This window comes from Pan paniscus, chromosome 21, assembly GCF_029289425.2.
Source record: "Pan paniscus chromosome 21, NHGRI_mPanPan1-v2.0_pri, whole genome shotgun sequence".
Taxonomy (NCBI): Eukaryota; Metazoa; Chordata; class Mammalia; order Primates; family Hominidae; genus Pan; species Pan paniscus.
The window spans coordinates 68,443,491-68,465,193 of NC_073270.2; the positions used below are offsets into that span (position 1 = coordinate 68,443,491).

At 60.4% G+C, this 21,703-nt stretch overlaps 1 protein-coding gene and 1 long non-coding RNA gene across 7 annotated transcripts in view; one reads left to right on the top strand and one right to left on the bottom strand.

Annotated features, from left to right (window-relative positions):
* The window catches only part of SLCO4A1 (solute carrier organic anion transporter family member 4A1), a 45,337-nt gene that overhangs the window by 12,319 nt on the left and 11,315 nt on the right, over positions 1 to 21,703 (top strand). The window contains exons 2-12 of one of the 6 annotated variants that reach the window (XM_034947724.2): positions 2,744 to 3,635; positions 5,064 to 5,154; positions 6,795 to 6,916; positions 7,440 to 7,551; positions 11,347 to 11,501; positions 12,993 to 13,188; positions 14,362 to 14,527; positions 14,629 to 14,801; positions 15,095 to 15,222; positions 15,547 to 15,695; positions 18,393 to 18,930. In XM_034947724.2, coding sequence (XP_034803615.1) covers positions 2,840 to 3,635; positions 5,064 to 5,154; positions 6,795 to 6,916; positions 7,440 to 7,551; positions 11,347 to 11,501; positions 12,993 to 13,188; positions 14,362 to 14,527; positions 14,629 to 14,801; positions 15,095 to 15,222; positions 15,547 to 15,695; positions 18,393 to 18,536 — 2,232 coding nt within the window. In that variant the 5' untranslated portion in view covers positions 2,744 to 2,839 and the 3' untranslated portion in view covers positions 18,537 to 18,930. Of the gene's footprint in view, positions 1 to 2,743; positions 3,636 to 5,063; positions 5,155 to 6,794; positions 6,917 to 7,439; positions 7,552 to 11,346; positions 11,502 to 12,992; positions 13,189 to 14,361; positions 14,528 to 14,628; positions 14,802 to 15,094; positions 15,223 to 15,546; positions 15,696 to 16,567; positions 18,931 to 21,703 lie in introns of those variants that run through there. The other 5 variants (XM_055104508.1, XM_034947725.2, XM_034947726.2 and 2 more) reach the window with 5 other exon arrangements.
* LOC130541033 (uncharacterized) lies at positions 11,501 to 13,134 on the bottom strand. Its single transcript, XR_008955074.1, has 3 exons — positions 12,998 to 13,134; positions 12,493 to 12,642; positions 11,501 to 11,910 (listed from the first exon to the last, which is right to left on the bottom strand). It is a non-coding gene; the product is annotated as an uncharacterized LOC130541033 (long non-coding RNA).

Sequence of the window (21,703 nt, forward strand, 5' to 3'; positions counted from 1 at the left end):
TCTCACGCTTTGTGTTTTGGAGCCTCCCAGGGTGTGATGTTTCATGGGCTGAATAAGCTTCCAGAAGCGCCGGGGTCCCTGTTGAATGTACAATGTGGCCCAATATGGACATGCCACCGCCCACCCCACCCCAGCTCCACAGTGAAGACAAAAGACCCCAGACTGTGGACTTAGACAACAGAAACGGGCCCTTTCTTACTGCTGAGGACCAGAAATCAGGGATCATGGTGTCTGCAAGGCTGGCCCCCCTCGGAGGCTGTGAGGGAAGGAGCTACTTCCGGCCTCCCTCCCGGGCAGGGGAATGGTCTGCACATCCACATTCCCTGTTTATAATATGGACACCGGTCAGATTGGATCAGGGCCCACCCAATGTCCCTGTTTAACCTTAGTCACCTCTTTAAAGGCCTGAGTTTCAAAAACTGTCATATTCGGAGGTATTGGGGTCAAGGCTCCAAGACAGCTTCTTTTAGGGGTCACAATTCAGCCATAACAGGAGGTGCCCCAGATGGCAAGCACCTTGAGGTCTGCGAGAAAGACCCTCCCAGGGTGGGGGCAGCACAGGTGTTCTGTATCACTGCAGCCCCGGGAAGGACCCTCCCAGGGTGGGGGCAGCACAGGTGTTCTGTATTACAGCAGCCCCTGGAAAGACCCTCCCAGGGTGGGGGCAGCACAGGTGTTCTGTATCACAGCAGCCCCGAGAAGGACCCTCTCAGGGTGGGGGCAGCACAGGTGTTCTGTATCACAGCAGCCCCGAGAAGGACCCTCCCAGGGTGGGGGCAGCACAGGTGTTCTGTATTACAGCAGCCCCTGGAAAGACCCTCCCAGGGTGGGGGCAGCACAGGTGTTCTGTATCACAGCAGCCCCGAGAAGGACCCTCCCAGGATGGGGGCAGCACAGGTGTTCTGTATCACAGCAGCCCCTGAAAAGACCCTCCCAGGGTGGGGGCAGCACAGGTGTTCTGTATCACTGCAGCCCCGAGAAGGAGCCTCCCAGGGTGGGGGCAGCACAGGTGTTCTGTATCACAGCAGCCCTGGGAAGGACCCTCCCAGGGTGGGGGCAGCACAGGTGTTCTGTATCACAGCAGCCCCTGGAAAGACCCTCTCAGGGCGGGGGCAGCACAGGTGTTCTGTATCACAGCAGCCCCGAGAAGGACCCTTTCAGGGTGGGGGCAGCACAGGTGTTCTGTATCACGGCAGCCCCGGGAAGGACCCTCCCAGGGTGGGGGCAGCACAGGTGTTCTGTATCACGGCAGCCCCGGGAAGGACCCTCTCAGTGTGGGGGCAGCACAGGTGTTCTGTATCACAGCAGCCCCGGGAAGGACCCTCTCAGTGTGGGGGCAGCACAGGTGTTCTGTATTGCAGCAGCCCCTGGAAAGACCCTCCCAGGGTGGGGGCAGCACAGGTGTTCTGTATTGCAGCAGCCCCGGGAAGGACCCTCCCAGGGTGGGGGCAGCACAGGTGTTCTGTATCACAGCAGCCCCGGGAAGGACCCTCCCAGGGTGGGGGCAGCACAGGTGTTCTGTATCACGGCAGCCCCGGGAAGGACCCTCTCAGTGTGGGGGCAGCACAGGTGTTCTGTATCACAGCAGCCCCGGGAAGGACCCTCTCAGTGTGGGGGCAGCACAGGTGTTCTGTATTGCAGCAGCCCCTGGAAAGACCCTCCCAGGGTGGGGGCAGCACAGGTGTTCTGTATTGCAGCAGCCCGGGGAAGGACCCTCTCAGGGCGGGAGCAGCACAGGTGTTCCACATCATGGCAGCCCTGTTTATTCGCCGGTTTATTTCTGACGGGGAAAGCCCTTATGATGCAGAGAGGCTACAGCCACCTGGGTTCCCCAGAAGGCCTTGGGCAGTAGGGGGGAGCTGTTGCTCCAGGAATTGGTGTGGGGAGTGAGGAGGTGCCCTGTGGAGCCTCGGGATGGTGGGGAACAGGGCTGGTGAGGGCAGTGGGGTAGGGGCAGCGCAGGGTTCAGAAGGAAGGTGGCACGTGGGCACGTCTTCCTGGTAACTGGTCCACATGGCTGCCGACTGCAACTCCTGTTAGCCACAGGCTGACCCAGCAGCGGCCAGAGCTTGGCGGCCAGGGGTGTCTCCAGTGCTGGGGGCTCACGTGGCCCAGGAGGCTGCTTCCAGCTCATTCCTGCACCTCCCAAACTCTGCACGGAGAGGAGCTCCTTTCTCACGCCAAAGGGTACAGAAAGCTGCCAGAGTGTGAATTTAAGGAAGAACAAGGTCAGGCTCCAGGACCAATGTGGTAGACCCCTGTGGAGTCCATCAGGGCCACTTGGCTGCAAATGGCAGGGGACATGGCTGACACAGCGAGCGGGGGCAGGGCGGGGTACAGGGCGGGGTGACCTGGGACCCCAGTGTCTGACTCGGCCTCTGCGTCTCAGCTCCACTCTCCACCGCGTGGCCCCATCTCAGTAGGCCTTGCCCTCGTCACAGCCCTGACGTCACACCGCTGAAGCGGCAGCTTCTCCTTCCAACAGTTCTAAAAAGGGCAGGAATTGAGTCCCTGTGAGCAAGCTGGGCACAGCCCCCAACCTTTCCGCAGCGGAGCTGTGGCTGGGAGACACAGTGCCTGAGTGTGGGCCTGGCCAGACGCCACCCTGGATTTGGGAGGCTCTTGAGACAAGGCAGGCAGAGCTTTGAGCCACCCCCATGATGGGTGTGCTGGAATGTTCCCTCCTGGACGTGCTGTACCCGTGGAGAGACGTGAGCTTGCTAACGAGACATTCTTCTCACAGGACACACCAGCCCCTCGGATACCACTTGGCCACTCCCGCTGAGGCCACTCCCACTGCGTGGCTGAAGCCTCGAGGTCACCAGGCGGAGGCACGGAGATGCCCCTGCATCAGCTGGGGGACAAGCCGCTCACCTTCCCCAGCCCCAACTCAGCCATGGAAAACGGGCTTGATCACACCCCGCCCAGCAGGAGGGCATCCCCGGGCACGCCCCTGAGCCCCGGCTCCCTCCGCTCCGCTGCCCATAGCCCCCTGGACACCAGCAAACAGCCCCTCTGCCAGCTCTGGGCCGAGAAGAGTGGCGCCCGGGGGACCCATGAGGTGCGGTACGTCTCGGCCGGGCAGAGCGTGGCGTGCGGCTGGTGGGCCTTCACACCCCCGTGCCTGCAGGTCCTCAACACGCCCAAGGGCATCCTGTTCTTCCTGTGTGCGGCCGCATTCCTGCAGGGGATGACTGTGAATGGCTTCATCAACACAGTCATCACCTCCCTGGAGCGCCGCTATGACCTGCACAGCTACCAGAGCGGGCTCATCGCCAGCTCCTACGACATCGCCGCCTGCCTCTGCCTCACCTTCGTCAGCTACTTCGGGGGCTCAGGGCACAAGCCGCGCTGGCTGGGCTGGGGCGTGCTGCTCATGGGCATGGGGTCGCTGGTGTTCGCACTGCCCCACTTCACGGCTGGCCGCTATGAGGTGGAGTTGGACGCGGGTGTCAGGACGTGCCCTGCCAACCCCAGCGCGGCGTGTGCGGACAGCACCTCGGGCCTGTCCCGCTACCAGCTGGTCTTCATGCTGGGCCAGTTCCTGCATGGCGTGGGTGCCACACCCCTCTACACGCTGGGCGTCACCTACCTGGATGAGAACGTCAAGTCCAGCTGCTCGCCCGTCTACATTGGTGAGTGGGGCTGGCGGGGTAAGCACTGGCAGGGGTGGCTGAGGGCAGTGTTGCAGGAGTGAGGGTAACTGGCCGGAGCCAGCCCCGCCCCCTGCCTTCGTGTACCCCTTGTCTGCATGGCCCTGGGGCTGCTGCAAGAGGTGGCAGGGGAGGGGGGTCCGGCCTGAGGCCCAAAGCTGACGTAAGGGACTCCGGCTTTCTCATGTGGACCCTGCTCAGGGCTCCAGGCCGCTGTGCCCGGGAGCCTCAGTGCAACCCCTGCATGGTGTCCAGCCCACCTTGCCAGGACCAAGGGGCACAGAGTCACTAGGCGCTGGGTGGCACCAGGTCCAATGGCGGCAGACCTCATGCTCCGGCTGGGAACCTGGCACTTGCCTGGGAAGGAGTTTGATGTGGGATAAGTGACGAGGGACAGAGCCCCAAGGCCACACCCATGTTTCCCTGAAAGCACCATGTTGGCTCCATCAGCCACATAGAGGTGGAGGGACAGAGCCCTGAGACCACACCCATGTCTGCCCGTAAGCACTGTGTCTGCTCCGGCAGCCACATAGGGGTGCGGAAAAGACCGAGCAAATCTGGAGAGTCAGAACTTTAAGGGGAAAAATAACATGAAGCAGCTCATGGCTGCTTCACAGCTACCTAAGAGTAAAGATCTATGTTATAACTCCATGCCAGGCAGCTGAGCTCACTGCCCTGGGGCAGCCCTGGGCCCCTCACTGGCTTCCTGCTCCTGTTTGTTGAGATGTAGGGAAGCCCCATGGCCCGTACGACATGGCCGAGTTGACCCAGTGCACGGCCCGCCTGACCCCACTTCTCGGCGTCCCCCTGCCTGGCTTGGCTCTCCTGGGAAGGGCATCGTAGGATGGTCACGGGGAGCAGCTGGCCCCAGCTGGACTCTGCAGTGACCTCAGCCTCCTCATGTCCTCCTTGAGCTCTGCTCATCCCAGTCACCTGGCAGTGCTCGTCCCAAGAACCCAGGCGGGCGTTGAGATCACCTCACTCCAGCGAGGGGACATCCCACCACACTGAGCCTTCCAAATCCCGGCCTGTGGGAGAGTGAGCGTGGCTGGGCGGAGGGGCTCAGGCCTCTCTGGTCCCTTTCCCCACCCTGGGCCCCTAATTCCTGCCAGTGTCCGTCTGTGCGGCTACTTAGACGCCCTGCAAACGGGGCTTCGAGGGCCTTTGCCCTTTCGTAAGGGAAAGACAGTGCGCTTGGCTTTGAGGGGGATTTTTAAAGGTTGATGCTGACCCATATCAGGCCCAGTGGCAACTGCACAGACTCGTCTAACTTAAAGAGGCCCATGAGGAGAGTGGGCCGGAGATGCAGAACGGCGGGTGCGGGGCTTCTCTCAGGCACGGGGCCCCACGTGGCCCTCCGCAGCCCCTCGGTGGTGCACAGCGGCCCTGACGCCTCTGCCTCTCTCGCAGCCATCTTCTACACCGCGGCCATCCTGGGCCCCGCTGCCGGCTACCTGATCGGAGGTGCCCTGCTGAACATCTACACGGAAATGGGCCGACGGTGAGTGGCCGCGCACCCAGCTGCCTGCGCTGGAGAGGCCCACGTGTCTCTGGAAGGGGGTTCAGAGTCAGCAGGGCCCACTCTGAGTCAGGCCGGGCGCGGCGCAGGTGCTGGGCACCCCCCGGGCTGGAGGGAGTCAAGGCTGGCCTTGGCTCTGGAGGACTCGGAGGATCTGTAGGGGCCTTGGGAGTCGGCCCCAGCGCAGGGGGCAGGGCAGGCAGGCAGTGCCCGAGGCCTAAGCGCTTGCAAAGCCCAGCGAGCCCTGGCCACTAGTTCCCTAATGAAACTGAGATTCTTCTGTTTCTTTTCCTTTCTTTGTATCTTGTGTGTGTGACCCTAGTTTCTGTAAATGTAAGCAGGAGAAAGCAAGGAGGGGTGGAGGGAGAGGCAGAGAGAGACAGAGGGAAAGACACGTAGAGACAGACCAAGACACAGAGACAGATGGAGATAGAGATACAGAGGGACAGAAGACAGCGACAGGCAGAGAGAGACAGAGACAGATGGAGATGGGGAGGCAGAGGAGACATGTCCTTGCTGACTGCCAGTGCTCTGTGGGTTTGGGCCCCCCATTCATCCCTTGCCCATCCTGCACTTGTGAAGTTTCCAAGGTCCTCTGTTACTCGGCCTGGGCACCGCTGCACCTTGGGACTCTTTCTGCAGATGGCGCCTCTCCTGGAGGTCTCTAGCACTCTGACCTCTTACAAAAGCCCCTCTGGCCTCGGATTGATAATGTGGGGTCAAGTGTGTGCGTTCTGGGCAGAGCCTGGAGGTAGGCTGGAGCTCGTGTCCCGGGTCTGGATGCTTCTCTCAGTCTCTGTGCCCCTTCTGGCTCCGGGATCTGGGCCCACTTTGCACAAAGTGGGGAGGCAGAGCGGGGTCTGGCCCCCGGAGGTGGCCGCAGCATTTCTGCGCTGGAGCAAGCAGGTGCCGCCTGGCTGCAGCCTTGCAGGGTGTTGGCGCTCCCTGTGTCCTCTGTCTGTCTCTGCGGCTCTGCTCCCGGCCTTTGCTGGCCTTTTGCCCTCCCGCCACCGCCTCACTGTGAAGACGCATCCCCGAAAGCCCAGAGCTTGTCCTCACTGTGAAGACGCGTCCCTGGATGCCCAGAGCTTGGATGGGCTTCTACCACTCCACGGCTGCCTCAGCCCATGGTTCTTTTCCACTCGCCTTTTCGTTTGAAAGCACTTATGTGCAAATTGCCACGTGCACAACAGTCCCTTCGTGGGGAGCTCTCAGTGAGCTCCAGCTGAGCCCTCTGGCGTCCCTGGGAACCCCATCTGTCACCCTCTGCACTGTGGGGAGGGATGCCTCCTCCTGCTGTTGCCTGGAGAGGCTGCTCCTCTTAGCGCCCAACCCCACCGTGGTCTCAGGACCAGGCCACAGGTGGCATCTCCAGCCCTGGAGTGTGGGCCAAGGCATGGAGCCATCTGTCTTGGGGGACAGCTAAGCCAAGGTGGTGTTTGCTTTAGTCTGCAAGGAAGGGACAGGACCTGTGGCCAGCAGCACCAGGGGCCTGTGTTGACCAGCGTGCAGACAGACCCTGGAGGTCTGCCCGGAGGAGGGGCCAGCAGCCCACAGTGTGTGTGCCATGGAGGGCACAGGTGGGCTGCACGCTGACCCAGGTGCCACTGCCTCTTCCACAGGACGGAGCTGACCACCGAGAGCCCACTGTGGGTCGGCGCCTGGTGGGTCGGCTTCCTGGGCTCTGGGGCCGCTGCCATCTTCACCGCCGTTCCCATCCTTGGTTACCCTCGGCAGCTGCCAGGTGGGTTTCCCTTCCCCAGCCCAGCCTTCACATTGGGAGACTGTCCCTTAGTCTTCGCGAAGGGGGCACCCCGTTTCCTCTGCTGTCTTTTTCCCCACCATGATCAAGTCTGTGGCACACCCTCATTCTCAGTGTTCTTCCCATCTGGGTGGAGAGACGCCTCCTGGCTGTGGCACAAGGCAGGTTGTGTGTCCATCCTGTCCTGAGGCCTCCCCTTTGCCCCAGCGGCTTCTCCCCCTCAGGCCACGGAACAGGCTTGTCCCAATCAGGGCAGGGCCTCCATCCCCTCCTTCCCCCAGCCCCACTTTGGGCCCCAGCTCTCCCACACCTCCAAACCCGGCTTGTGCTGCATTCTCACGTGGTTTCTGTTCCAGTGCCGCCTCCCCGGGGCTGCGAGGGCTGCAGGGATGTCAGACAATGACGTTCCCAGACCGGGGAGGGGCAGAGGAGTGGGGGCAGAGCCTCTCTCGGAGAAGTCCACCTCCGGGAGTCCCCAGCCCCAGCTCACTCTGTGCCCTTCCAGGCTCCCAGCGCTACGCGGTCATGAGAGCGGCGGAAATGCACCAGTTGAAGGACAGCAGCCGTGGGGAGGCGAGCAACCCGGACTTTGGGAAAACCATCAGAGACCTGCCTCTGTAAGGACCGGGGTCGGGAGGGTTCCTAGTGTCCTCAGACCCTTTAATGGCCCCCATCTTGGGGGAGTCGGTGAGACCCCTCCGGGATCATGATGGGGACGCAGCCCCTAACCTCTGTCGTGACCCTGGGCCAAGAGATTAAGGAGCAACAGATAGAGCCTCCTGGGCCAGGGGCTGCAGAGCCGTGGGAGAGTCCCAAAGTGGGGCCGGGGCCTCGGCCCGCACCCAGGGAGCCATCACTTCACTCATACAGTGTGGAGACTCCTGTGGGCTGCGCCTGGCTCCCAGTGGCCACGGAGCAAATCCCTTCCACACCAGCAAGTCTCCCCGTGGCCTGTGTGTCCCGGGGTCCCCAGGGAAGCTGCATTTGACTTGAGACCCTTCCCTCACCATGACCCCCCACACTCTAATTCCCTTTCATCAGGCGTCACCTGTGCCGTACCCCCCGGGCCCTGGGATGCTGCCCCCCCGTCTCCCTCCCTCCCTCAGAGTCTCTGAGGACCTCCCCCTTCTACCCGGCGTGTCCCGCTCACCCTCCGGGGAGGTTGCTTGCTTTGCCGTCTGCCTTGGCTGCCTTCCCTTTCTGCTGAGTGTGGTCCGGCCTTGCTTTGCTGTCTTGCTGCACTGCTAGGGTGAACCTGGGGCCCTGAGCCAGTGGGGTCCTAGAGGGACAACAGAGGGGCCCGGGCCCTCCCGGCCTCTCCTGGGGATCATGCCTTCCCTGGGGGGCTCTCCCCAGGGCTGGGCACAGGTGGCCCTCAGGGTGGCCACCACCCAAGTCCTCAGCCTCTGAGGCCCCAGCACGGGGAAACTCGTGTGCCCTTGTAGCAGCAGGTCCCTGAGCTCACAAATGGCCGCGTCTCACTGGCCATAGTGGGTGGAGGGTGTGGGCAATGGGTGAGTCCCTGCTGCCTGCCCTCAACCAGGACAGGAGGGAAGGCATCAGGGCCAAAGGTGGCCCCTCAGAAAGCCCCGAGCTGTCCACGGCAGAGAGGAGCAAGGCTGGATGAAGATGGGAAAGAGAGGCCTCATTAGGGCCCTGATAGACCCCCCCACAAAGGAGCTGGGAGCTGCCTACTAAGGAGGGTGACCCCATGGGCCGAGCTGACCCGGAGCCACGTTCCCAGGAGTTGGGAACATCGTGTAGGCACTGGCTCACCCTCTCTCCTCCACCCAGCAGCAGAGCGGCTTAGAGCTGAGGGTCAGGCGCCCTGTTCCCAGCATGGCTGTGAGCCCCCAGTGTGGACCTAGGAACCCTGGGGCTCTTTCAGTTCATCAGGTGATAAGGAGGTTTATGTCCAAGGTTAGTTCCCTAAACCAGTTGCTGGGAAGAAATAAATCGTGGGACATGTTCCCTTTATTAAAGTCATGACTAATTCTCTGGGCAAATTCAACACGAGAATTTCAGCCGAGCAATCAGTGATTAAGAAATGAAGTTTGCATAGCATTTCAGAGAGTCATGGCCTCCTAACGCAGCCACACACCCCGGAGCCTGGGCAGGTCTGGGAAAAGCCCCAGGGAGGGACTCCCCCAGGGTGTCCACCCCAGCCCCATCCCCCCACACGCCAGAACCCCCCCAGGGTGCCCACCCCAGCCCCGTCCCCCCACACGCCAGAACCCCCCCAGGGTGCCCACCCCAGCCCCATCCCCCCCTCAGCCCCATCCCCCCCTCAGCCCCATCCCCCCCTCAGCCCCATCCCCCCATATGCCAGAACCCCCCCAGGGTGCCCACCCCAGCCCCATCCCCCCACACGCCAGGACCCCCCCAGGGTGCCCACCCCAGGTCTGTCCCCCCACACACCAGAACTGGCTGGGGAAGGGAGGGCATGGGCTGGGGTCTCCTTTGTCCTCCATCGTCTTGCCTTTTTCAAGACGTGGGACCCAAGTAGTTAACCAGAAAGAAGAGGCTTTTCAATCCTCAAGTCAGGAAATAAATTTTGAAAGAACTGGGCTCTCCCATTTTAATCAGGGAAGGGAACAGAAAGAACCCATGTTCATGGCTGCTGAGGTCAGTCTGAGCGAACCAGCGAACACCTCCAAGCAGGCAGAGTGCCTGTGAGGCTGGAGTGGAGTTTCTGACGCCGACATCAGCTCTGCAAGGCACCTGTGGGCCTGTTGGGGCTCAGAGGCTAACTAGGGCTGCACTGTCTGTTCCTAATTCTTCAGAATCCATTTACATTTGGCCACCTCCTCAAACAAGAGCATTTGAATGTTCCAGGCGTTCAGAGTTGCGTTCATCGGAACCAGGCTCTAGGTGTGGCCGAGAGGAAAGAGCCGCCCTCCTGCAGGTGGGGGTGATGTGAGGCCGACACTCTGCTCTGGTGAGAGGCTGGAAAGTGTAGGTTTACGGGATGTCACTAAGCTGCAGACGCAGGGGTTCAAGTCAGCGACACTGCGGTGTGAGCAGAGGCGACATGGACATGTCATTTATTGCGAAAATTTGCATTACTGTGGGCTGATGTGAGAGGCTATTGTGCCATGACCTAGGGCTTCAGGAACATTCTCTGCCCCTGGTCTATGTTATGAGTTCCAGGGACAGGACAATAGCTGCGTCTGCAAACACCCCCACCTGAGGCCGAGAGCCCCCCACTCAGTGGGGGAGAAGGGTCACGCACAGGAGCGTGCTGTGAACAGGATGCAGGTAGCTGTGAGCTGGGATGAATGTGAGCTTTGCCCAGTCTGGGTGATCTGTGTATCCCAGAGAGAGCCCAGCCTCTCTTTGCAGAGGCAGTTCCCCTCCTGTCTGCCTCGCTCACTGCACTGGCTGGGAGGGCTTCGTGTGGTTTACGCCATTCGACACGTTTTCCATCTCAGCATCTTATGCGCTTAAGCAGCGGTTGGGCATGAGCCCTGCTCGGGCCTCCAATGCTAACAAAAACAGGGAGAGCCTCCATTCACCCCCCAGGGCCTCGTGTGCAGGGACAGGCAGCCCCGACGCACTGCTGTCGGCCACCTCCTGGGTTAGAAACTGCAAGGCCTGATGTGGGGCCTTCCCAGCTTCCAGGGGGCTATGTCCTTATCCTGAGACCCCACAGCCAGGACCGCAACAGGCAGACGTGGAGGCTGAGGCTGAGCCCTCAGGGCCAGACAGGGCTCAGAGTTCCCACAGTTCCCCCCAGGGCTCCAGGCCCATGCACCAAGGACTCGCCCCAGTTGAGGCCTCACCACCCCCAGGGCCACTGGCCCCCCAAGTGCAAACCAAGCCAGCCAGGTCCGTCTACCCAGGGGCTTCTTGGACGGAGGGTTCGAATCCCAGCGGCTTCCTGCCCCACTTCTCCCAGGGGCTGGCGGTTGGGGACTGGCCACAGTCCCCATTCCCGTGATTCCATTCCCCTATCCCGGGGCCTGTCCGGTCCTGGACTTGGTGGCCTCTGCCTGCCCCAGCCAGTTCCCTTTTTCAGGCCCTGCTGCTGGCCAGTGATGGAACAGGGTCCTGGGTCACTTGGGGTCTCTCCCCACCTGAGCTGAAGCTCTGGCCAAGGCACCGATAAGGTTTTTCCCTAATCAGGGACTGCAGCTTTCAGGACAAGTGGGCCACAGGCATAGGCTCAGCCTGGCGCCACCTGGGTTTCTCTGGAATAAGTGTGGGTGTCCCCCACCTCTCTGCACCCCACTCTACTCCCTGTCAGAACAGGGGCCTTTGTGCTCAGAGCGGGGAGGTGACAGCCTCAGGAACAGCAGGTTCCTCGCACCCTGGGTCTGGCCCACTCTGACCCTCAGTCTCTTCTCCACACCCCGACCTCTGCCCACCACTCTGACCCTCAGTTTCTTCTCCACACCCCCACCTCTGCCCAGCTCCATCTGGCTCCTGCTGAAGAACCCCACGTTCATCCTGCTCTGCCTGGCTGGGGCCACCGAGGCCACACTCATCACCGGCATGTCCACGTTCAGCCCCAAGTTCTTGGAGTCCCAGTTCAGCCTGAGCGCCTCAGAAGCTGCCACCTTGTTTGGTGAGAAAACTCTGAATCTTGGGGGTCCTCTGCTTTTATGTCAATTCTCAGAAACAGAGTCTTCAAGGGCATCTTCTAGAAAGACCCAGACAGGGCACATGGCAGTGAGTGCCCTCCCACCCCCACTGCCAGAGCAGGTGTGGAGAGTACCATGGGGGCTGAGCGACTGTCCACAGGCCGGGAGAGTGGTGGTCCCGCCCTCTTTGTGGGACATGCTCCGTAGGTGGAAGGGTCCACGGTGGGCTCCACCCCTTAGCCACCTAGTCTTGGCTTCTGTGACTTGGTGCAGGAAGGGTTTGGACCTGGCTGTTCCATGAGCCAGGCACTGGTGCCTCAGGACCTCCTGGAACAGTGCAGCTGGGGGTTTCTCGGTGCCAGAGGCAGGCTGGCCTTCCCAGGCTGGGCAGGTCTGCAGAAAGTGCGGACCCCTCCTCAGAGCTGCTCCTCCTGCCAGCGTTCACAGGGTACCCTGGGCCATGGCAGAGGTGCCAGGCATGTGGGCCACCACCGCCAATCTACCGTGCTCTACCCTTCCAGGGTACACTATCTGGACAGGAAGAGGGCATCAGATGAGGGCTCCCCTCCCTCCCCCACAGGCCCATCCAGGCCTGGCCCCTCTGGGCTGACCTTACAAGCCCACACTCCCACACTCCCACACTCCCACACTCAACAGCCCCGCAGAGGTCAGCTCTACTGCCCCTTGGAGAGCCTCCCCACCTGTCCCCCCAAACCTGTCCCCTCCCCACCTGTCCCCACAAACCTGTCCCCTCCCCACCTGTCCCCCCAAACCTGTCCCCTCTCCACCTGTCCCCACAAACCTGTCCCCTCCCCACCTGTCCCCCCAAACCTGTCCCCTCCCCACCTGTCCCCCCAAACCTGTCCCCTCCCCACCTGTCCCCTCCCCACCTGTCCCCCCAAACCTGTCCCCTCCCCACCTGTCCCCTCCCCACCTGTCCCCCCAAACCTGTCCCCTCCCCACCTGTCCCCTCACCTGTGCCCTCCTCACTTGTCAGCCTAGAAGCCAGATGCCAGCTAATCCCAATTTTGTACTGATGGTGGCCACTCAGGCTTCGACAAATGTCCTTGTCACAGCCTACGGGGACTCGGCAGAGGCCCCTGGGGGAGGAGGGGTGTGGCTGCCCTGGAGGGGGGTTACTGGAGGAGTTATTGGCTTCCCACTGGGGCAGGGGCTGCTGACCTTGGAGCACTCTGGGCTCTCCTCCTCCCCCTGCCCCCTGCCCCGCCCCCGCCCCCGCCCCGCCCGGCCTCTGAGGCATCCTGGCTGCGGGCTCTGGACAGAGGTCCCTCCTAGGGCTGTATCAGCGCAGCAGCTAAGCGCTCAGGTGTGGTGTTGAGTGCTGCCATGCAGGCAGGAATTGATCCCTCTATGCCTCAGTTTCCCCACCTGTAAAGTGGACCCGGCTGATCCGCCACCCTCTCCCACCACGGCCCCCTGCCTGAGTCCCTGGCTGAATCCCTCCCTCTCCCCAGGGTACCTGGTGGTGCCAGCGGGTGGTGGCGGCACCTTCCTGGGCGGCTTCTTTGTGAACAAGCTCAGGCTCCGGGGCTCCGCGGTCATCAAGTTCTGCCTGTTCTGCACCGTTGTCAGCCTGCTGGGCATCCTCGTCTTCTCCCTGCACTGCCCCAGTGTGCCCATGGCGGGCGTCACAGCCAGCTACGGCGGGAGGTGAGGGCCAGATGGCACCTGGGTACGCCTCGGGGCCCCGAGCACCCGCGGTCCCTGGGCATGGAGGAGGAGTGGCGCAGCACTTGGGAGAGGCGGTTTTGAAAAGGGCTACGTCACAGGACAGCGGCAAGGGCAACACCCGCTCAGCAGGGCACCCGGCAGCATCCACGTGAAAGGGCACCATGCCAGCCCCCAGCAGTGCCTGTGCTTGGGTCCCGGCTGTGCCCCCGGGCAGTCATATGCCTCTCTGGGCCTCAGCCCTGTGCTCTGTAGCTGTGTCAAATGGAACAACAGCCCTAGTGTTCGGGGTCCTTGAGGCTGGCCTCTCGGTGACATAAAAAGTGTCCCAGGATGTGCTCCTGGCGTTGCCATGTGCTGGGAGTGGGAGGGGGACCTGCTGGTCAGGTGGCAATTAGGGAATATCCAAAATACACGCAGGTAGCCTGCACCTCGGCCCTGCCCTGCGGGCCCCGGGAGTGCACCTGCAGGTGCCGTGCAAGGCAGAGAAGCACAAAGCGGACTTTGTGGCATTATCGGAAACAACCTAAGAGTCATCAGGGTGGACGGGGTCACTACGCTGTCCTCACAACAGAGGCCCTGCCCACGAAGGAATGGAGGAAGCTCATCCTGGGCTACTGCCAAGACATGCTGTGAAGTGGGAAAAAGGAAGGAGTTGGACAATGGGCGCAGTGTGCTCTGATTCAAGTGAGAAGTGCAGATGTTTGTGACTGCCGAGGGACGTGTACGTGCAGACGACCCCTGCAAACGCACAGCCGGCCTGTGGCTGGAGAACCGAGGACTGGGGTGGGGCCGGGGCCACGAGGCTGCCTTTGTGTACTTGGCGCTCTTTCTTTCCTAATGTTTGCATTTGATCCATATGAATGTGTTGCCTGTCCAAAAACAAACGAACTAGGGAAAGGGGCTGTGCATCAGGCAGACGGTGCTGGGGGGCATGGGTGTGCCTTCCTTGCGTGAAAAGGAAAAACCATTCTATCACCAGAAGGCAGTGCCCAGCGTGAGTGCCGAGCGTGCTGGGGGCGGTGCAAGCTCGGCAAGTTTGTAGACCCGAAATGTAGGCTGCATGGGGACGAGCCCCATGGCTGACCCTGTGCCTGCTGGGTGCCAGCATGGCTCTGGCCTGGACCCTACCACTCGCTTGTCCCCCCTCTGCAGCCTCCTGCCCGAAGGCCACCTGAACCTAACGGCTCCCTGCAACGCTGCCTGCAGCTGCCAGCCAGAACACTACAGCCCTGTGTGCGGCTCGGACGGCCTCATGTACTTCTCACTGTGCCATGCAGGGTGCCCTGCAGCCACGGAGACGAATGTGGACGGCCAGAAGGTGAGTGGGGCCGCTGCCTACCGCCCCTGTCCTCCCCTGGACCCTGGGAAGGGGCCCCCGTGCCTTCCCCTTGTAATCGGAGCTATTGTTGGGCTTCCCAGGTGTACCGAGACTGTAGCTGTGTCCCTCAGAATCTTTCCTCTGGTTTTGGCCATGCCACTGCAGGGAAATGCACTTCAACTTGTCAGAGAAAGCCCCTCCTTCTGGTTTTCATATTCGTTGTAATTTTCTTTACATTCCTCAGCAGCATTCCTGCACTAACGGCAACTCTACGGTAAGCCGGGGTCGGGTGTGCGCTTGTCCAGAGCTTTCCTTGCAGCACCCTGAGGCGGAGCTCTGCAGATCCTGAGACAGGAGCACTCCAGGAAACACCCAGGTCTAAGCGGGCCTGTCTGTCACTGGTGGCAGGAGAGACCTCACTGTCTCTGATCTCTGACGAGGGGCTTCCCACTTAGGGGGGGGGTGATGATGTGGCTGGGGGCTGGTCCAGGAGGCCACTGGCCTGGGGGGTGACTTGGCATGCAACCCCACTTCTGTGGGTGCTGACGCTGTGGTTTTCTATTGCAGATGTGTCCGTGACCCTCAGAGGTCCTTTGCCCTGGGAATCCAGTGGATTGTAGTTAGAATACTAGGTACTGTGCAGTGTGAGGAAGCCATGGTCAGTTGCACAGTGTGCTCACTGCACAAGGGCATGGGCAAGTGTCTAACCACCAAGGGATGTGCTTCCCAGCAGGAGGCTGTTCCCGCCTGGGAAGGGGTCCATTCCCTAACTGTCCACTAGAGGGGCCCATCGTCATTTATTTGCCCAAAGGCTTTCCCTGGGAGATCATGGGAAACTGGCAGCCCCAATGCCGAATGCCCAAAGAAAGGAACGTTTAAGCCCTCTTTGCACCCCCTGAGAACTCCAACGGCCAGTATCACCTTCCCAGAGCCCATCATTCCAGGCCTCTTGGCTGCCTGCCCCCTGCCTAGCCCCTGCCCACCAGGAGTGTGGGTGCTGAGTGGGCTTCTCTCCGCAGGGGGCATCCCGGGGCCCATCGCCTTCGGCTGGGTGATCGACAAGGCCTGTCTGCTGTGGCAGGACCAGTGTGGCCAGCAGGGCTCCTGCTTGGTGTACCAGAATTCGGCCATGAGCCGCTACATACTCATCATGGGGCTCCTGTACAAGGTAAGCAGGCCCAGGGAGGGGACAGAGGGTCTGCTCTGAGGGTGGCTGGGGGCTCTGGATACGCTGTGATCTTCCAGCAGCTTGGACCACAGCCTAGTACATCACAGATGTTCCTGCAGCCGGTTTCTAGAAGGCCCTTCCCACATTCCTCATGAGTTGGTTGTGGGGAGAGGCAGGCGGGCTGCAGGGCCTCCTCCTGGGGTTCACTGTCCAGGCCCCCAACAGCTCCAGCAAAGCCCAGGCCCGGGCCCTGCTCCCTCTCCCACCTCCTGGGGCTGCCCTTCCACAGTGTGGTCTTGCACGTACCCGGGGTGCCCGTTAACTAAAAGCTTTGCAGAAATAAGAAGCGGCTGCTCCTGTTAGAGCGGCTTGACTAGCTGGTCCACTCCGGGCCTCAGTCTGGGGGGCCGGCGGGCAGGTTGCAGCCTCTCCGTGACCAGTGCGCCTTGGATTCCATTGGATCTCTTAGTCTGGCCCTCATTTTTCAAGCTAACAGAAACTTTCTGTTGTGACTCTTGGCGTATGCTACCTGGGAGGAAACGCAGTATTTGTGTTTGGAATTTGCCCCCATTAGACGATAAAGCACAAAGCCTTCTAAATAAAATGCGGTCCCAGGGCCAGCTGTTCAGAGGATCTTGTTGCTCTTCCTTGGGTGACGGACCCAGGAAAGTTCATCCTGCAGGAACCCGTGGCCTCAGGCTTTCCAGGAGGGAGGTTAGAGAAAGGGAAGGAGCCCAGCTGGTTCACCTCCCCTCGGATTAGCAGAAAAGAGGCGAGTCTGAGCAGGGCCTTGTGTGGCTCTGGAGAGAAGCAGTGGTTTAAGGAGACATATACCTCGGTTTCCCCCTCATCTGAGGTTTCACTTTCCACAGTTTCAGTTACCCGAGGTCAACCACAGTCTGAATGTATTAAATAGGAAATTCCAGAAGCAAACAGTTCATAACTTTTAAAGCACGCGCCGTTCTGCACAGTCTGGTGAGATCTTGATCTGTCCTGCCCAGGACTCGGATTCTCCCTTTGTCCAACTTTGGAAGAAGGCAAGGTCAGAAATTATTCTGCAGGGAGCTTTGGAGATATTGGATACTAAGGCCCAAGCCCTCTGTGATACGCCTTTCGCTTTGGCATAAAATAACGGTTGACTCTCTGTTAGGCGCGTCTCTGCTCAGGGAGTGGTGGTGTTTGGGGAGGCCCAAAGGCACATGAGCATCAGGAAATTGACCATTTGACTTCATAAGACATAACCTTTGTCCAGCGTGTCCAGGCTATCCATGCCACCACCTGTTAATCACTTAGCAGCCGGTGTGGTTCCCACATCCCCCATCACCGTATCACAGTGCCATGTTCAAGCCACTCTTATTTACCTAATCATGGCCCCAAAGCACCGGAGCACTCACGCCGCCGTTCAGCTCTGCCAATGGGAAGCCGGAGGCGCCTCCTTCAGCGAGAAGGTGTAGTTCCTTGGCTGGGCTCAGTACCACCCTTAGACTCACGCGTCCACAGGGGTCTCAGTGTCTGCGGATGAGGGGGCTGCTGTACGTTCCCAGGGAGCCGTCCCCCGACTCTCTCCTTGCTGTGTTGGATGCATCCCTTAGCTGGGAGCAGCAGGCTGAGAGCCCTCCACACGCAGCCATCCCCTGGGCTCAGCACAGCCAGCGGGAGCCGTATCCAGAGGGTCAGAGTTGGCCTCAGCAGCGCATGCGTCCATGTTAATTGTAGCGGGGGAGCACACAGTGTCTCCTTATAAACACCCTCGCATTCCACTTTGTCCTGCACCGAGTCAAAACAGCCTCACTCCCTGAATGCAGGCTCAGGGCCATCAGCCAGGCTGACACTCCAGGAGGCACAGTGGGTGTTTCTGGCCCACGCCCAGCGTGGAAATCATAGTGGTGCACATGTACTCTGCGTGGGCGTTGCGGCAGCATCCGTGCTTGGACCTCACTGCCTTTGGGGCCCACGTGGGATTCCTGCCACATCGTCCTCTTGCCCTACAAAGTCGGTGCAGCCCCTCATTGTTGACAAAGAAACCAAGACCCTGAAGGTTAAGAACTGCCCATGATGGTGGCACCGGGGCTTGAACCCCGGCTGTGGTGGTGACCGGCGACTGGCTCTGTGTGAGGTTCCTGTGGCCGCCACGACAAAGGACCGCAAGCGGGGTGGCCTAACGTAGCAGAACCAGATTCGCTTACAGATCTGACGCCAGAAGTCAGAATCAAGGTGGGGGCAGGGCGGGCTCCTTCCGCCGCTCCGGCTCTCTGCAGCTGCATGTGGCCTTTCCCTCTGTCCCTGCCTCAAGTCTTCCTCTCCTTTCTCTCATGAGGACACCAGTCATTGGATTTGGGGCCCACCTTAGATCCAGGATGATCTCATCTCAAATCCTTAATTACATCTGCAAAGACCCTATTTCCAAAAAAGGTCCCATTCACTGGTGTCTGGCACTGTTCAACCCATGACAAGCCCCCCAGTCCTGTGCCTCTGTTTTTAGTCAAAGGGTGTGTTTCATTCCCTCTTTAACAATATTGGCGTCTGCTGTACAAACCGGTTATATGGGAAAGATACCCTCTCAGAGCAGGTTGGGTTTCCGTGGACCTGGTGAGGGTGCTGCAGGCTGGGGCAGGGACAGGACTGGGACAGGCCCACCAGTATCCAAAGGCTCTGGCCGAGCTCCCCACGAGGTCCAGCGGGCTCCTCTCTCCCCAGGTGCTGGGCGTCCTCTTCTTTGCCATAGCCTGCTTCTTATACAAGCCCCTGTCGGAGTCTTCAGATGGCCTGGAAACTTGTCTGCCCAGCCAGTCCTCGGCCCCTGACAGTGCCACAGATAGCCAGCTCCAGAGCAGCGTCTGACCACCGCCCGCGCCCACCCGGCCACGGCGGGCACTCAGCATTTCCTGATGACAGAACAGTGCCGTTGGGTGATGCAATCACATGGGAACTTCTATTTGACCTGCAACCTTCTACTTAACCTGTGGTTTAAAGTCGGCTGTGACCTCCTGTCCCCAGAGCTGTACGGCCCTGCAGTGGGTGGGAGGAACTTGCATAAATATGTATTTATGGACACACAGTTTGCATCAGAACGTGTTTATAGAATGCGTTTTATACCCGATTGTGTGTGGTGTGCGTGAGGACAAACTCTGCAGGGGCTGTGAATCCCACTGGGAGGGAGCGGGCCTGCAGCCCGAGGAAGGCTTGTGTGTCCTCAGTTAAAACTGTGCATATCGAAATATATTTTGTTATTTAAGCCTGCGTCCCCATACCGCGTGCTTTATTTCTATGAGTTTGCAGAGTTTGGTGGTCTCGCCATCCTTGGCCCAAGTCCTGTAGTCAGCCCTGTGGAATCCGCGGATATGAAAAGTCGGCCCTCCTTATCCACAGGCTCCCCACCTGAGGATTCATCCCACCTTGGATGGAAAATGCAGTTTTTGTGGGAGATGGAACTGGAGGGTACGGAGGGCTGACTGCACATACAAATATACATACATGAGTGTACATATGTTCTTATATAAACGTGTCACAGTAAAATTGTTCCTCATCTTGCATTACATTTCCCTCGTTATTCATGGGGTGAACAGCTGGTATCAACTGCCTTGCGTCCCCCAGAGCCATATGTTGAAGCCCCGGCCCCAGGATGGCTGTGTTTGGAGGCAGGGCCTTTAGGAGATGATTATGCACGGGGTCATAAGGGTGGGTGCAGGTCCCACAGACCCCTGCCATCCGGAGCTCCTTATGGCCAAACCCTTCCCACTCGCTGAGCCCTGCAGCCCCAGGGCCTCTCTGAGGACTTAGTTTCAGGTGGGTCAGATCAGAACCCACGGGTGGTCCCCAGCACTGAGGATGGACGCCACCCTCGCCCTCCGGTGCTCACAGTCTGCAGCGGCTGCCAGGAGTTCTCAAAACCCAATGCGTCGGTCAAGATCCCCCCCCAAATTAGGGTGCAATCCGGTGCTGGTGACATTTTGATTTGCTAAGTAAGGAGATAAAACACAGCCATAAGGAGAGGGGACCTGGGCTCACCAGGACGCTTGTGTGGAGCTCACTGCTGTGACTGCTGAGCCAGGGAGAGGCATGGGGGGGGGCACAGAGGGCCAAGTTGGGAAATGATGGGGAGCAGGGGGTGCAGGGAGAAACTTCCCGAGGGAGGTGACAGAAGGGAGTGCAGGAACAGACCCTAGAGGGAGTACAGGGGCTCTGGGGAGCCAGGGAAGTGGATCGCCACTCAGAAGGGAGTGGGGAAGACGAGGAACCTCACCAGGTCCCACCTTTGCCATGTTCATCAGGAGGAGTCATCAGAGGTGGGTGGAGCTGGGGTCAGGATGAGGCTCGGGCATGCTGGGCAGTGCCGGCTTCCAGTGACCTGCCTCCTCCGGGTGTCACTGGGACACACTTCCAACAAGCAGGACTTAGAACAGGGCAGATGCCACATCCCTGACCGGGTTATTAGAGACCACGACACTGCCCAGCCCACCTTCTCGCCACTCTTCTCAAGGGCTGCCCTGGCGGGAACCCCACATGGCCAGGAACTGGCCTCTGCCTACGGTCGGCAAGAAACCGGATGCTCAGCCCTGGCCTTCGAGGACTGGAATCCTGCCAAGGGCCACGTGAGCCAGCCAAGAGGGGACGACACCCTGTAGCACCTGGACTGCAGACACGTCAGAGACCCAGCTCCGTGGTGCCTGAATTCTGGACCTACAAAGGCTTTGACATAGTCAATGTGTGCTGCGAAAAGTCACTAAATTCTGGGGCAGTTTGTTCTGCAGCCATAGCTAACCAACACATTGGGCAACAGCACAAAACAAGGGCCAGTCCTTTGCTGCTCACCTGTTCTCCATGGGCATGGACCTCACCCCCCAGGCTTGTCTATGGCAGTGGCTGGCACCTGGCCACTGGGCTGGGGCAGGAGGGAATCAGGGTGGAAGGCGCCAGCCATCTCCTCCTAGAGTCCCATGAGACCATTTCAGCGGACGCCTGCCCTCAAGCCCTCTGCTCAGAGCTACGTCCCGTGGTCCCAGTGAGTGGTGGGCGAGGCAGGAACCAGCCGTGCTCCCAGCTGAAGGAGGCGTTCTGGTGCCGGAGTGTGGGTGTTGGGGCACAGCTGGCCGCACCTGTCAGAGGCGTGTGGCACTGAGCATCCGTGTGGAGGTGTCCCCAGGGCCCTCGGGGAGACTCATGGGAGCTGTCAGCCTGCGGGCTGAGCTGAGATTGGTCAGGGGAGCTCATCCGGGAAGGCCGGGCAGATCCAGATGGAACCCGGGGACCTCAGGACTGAGCAGGTGGAAGAGGCTGCGTCCTCACATCAGGGAAAGGGGGGAAGAGCCCAGGGACACTGAGTGGAGAAGGGATGGGAGGGAGGCGGCACACGCGGTCTGGCCACCAAGGGTGGTGCACCCTCTTCGCTGCCAGTGGTCGGGATGGTCTCTGACTCACAGATGATGATTCCAAGGGTCTGAGCGGCCCTGTGTGTTCCCCGATGTCTCACAGTGACGAATGGGCAGAGGCAGGGGCTGTGGACTGACAGCATCCCCCAGTTCGTAGGTCGAAGCCCCAGCACCCGTGTGATGGTGTTAAGAGCTGAGACCTCCGGGAGGTGACTAGGGTGAGATGAGGGGGTGAGGGTGGCCCCCCGATGGGATTCGTAGCCCTGTAAGAGAGGAAGAGACCAAGCTCCTCTCTCCTCTATGTGCTGACACGACTAGAAGACAGCCGTCTGCAGACCAAGGAAAGGAACCTCCCTGGGAGCCCAGCCTTGCTCGTGGGCTTCGGGACTCCAGAATGTGGGTAAGGCACGTCTGTTGTTTGAGCCGCCAAGCTATGGTTCTGTGATGGCCGCCGAGCTGACGGAGGCCGTAGAGTTTCGACTCCGGTCTGGGGGCTCCAAGGGCTGTCCCGCTCCATGCCCTGCCCCCACCCTGGATGCCAGGAAGGAAGAGAAACGCCCCGAGCTGCAGCGAGGACAGAGAGAGGGAAGGAAGAGGACCAGCATGTTCGCACAGGGCACACAGTGGAGGCTCCCGCCC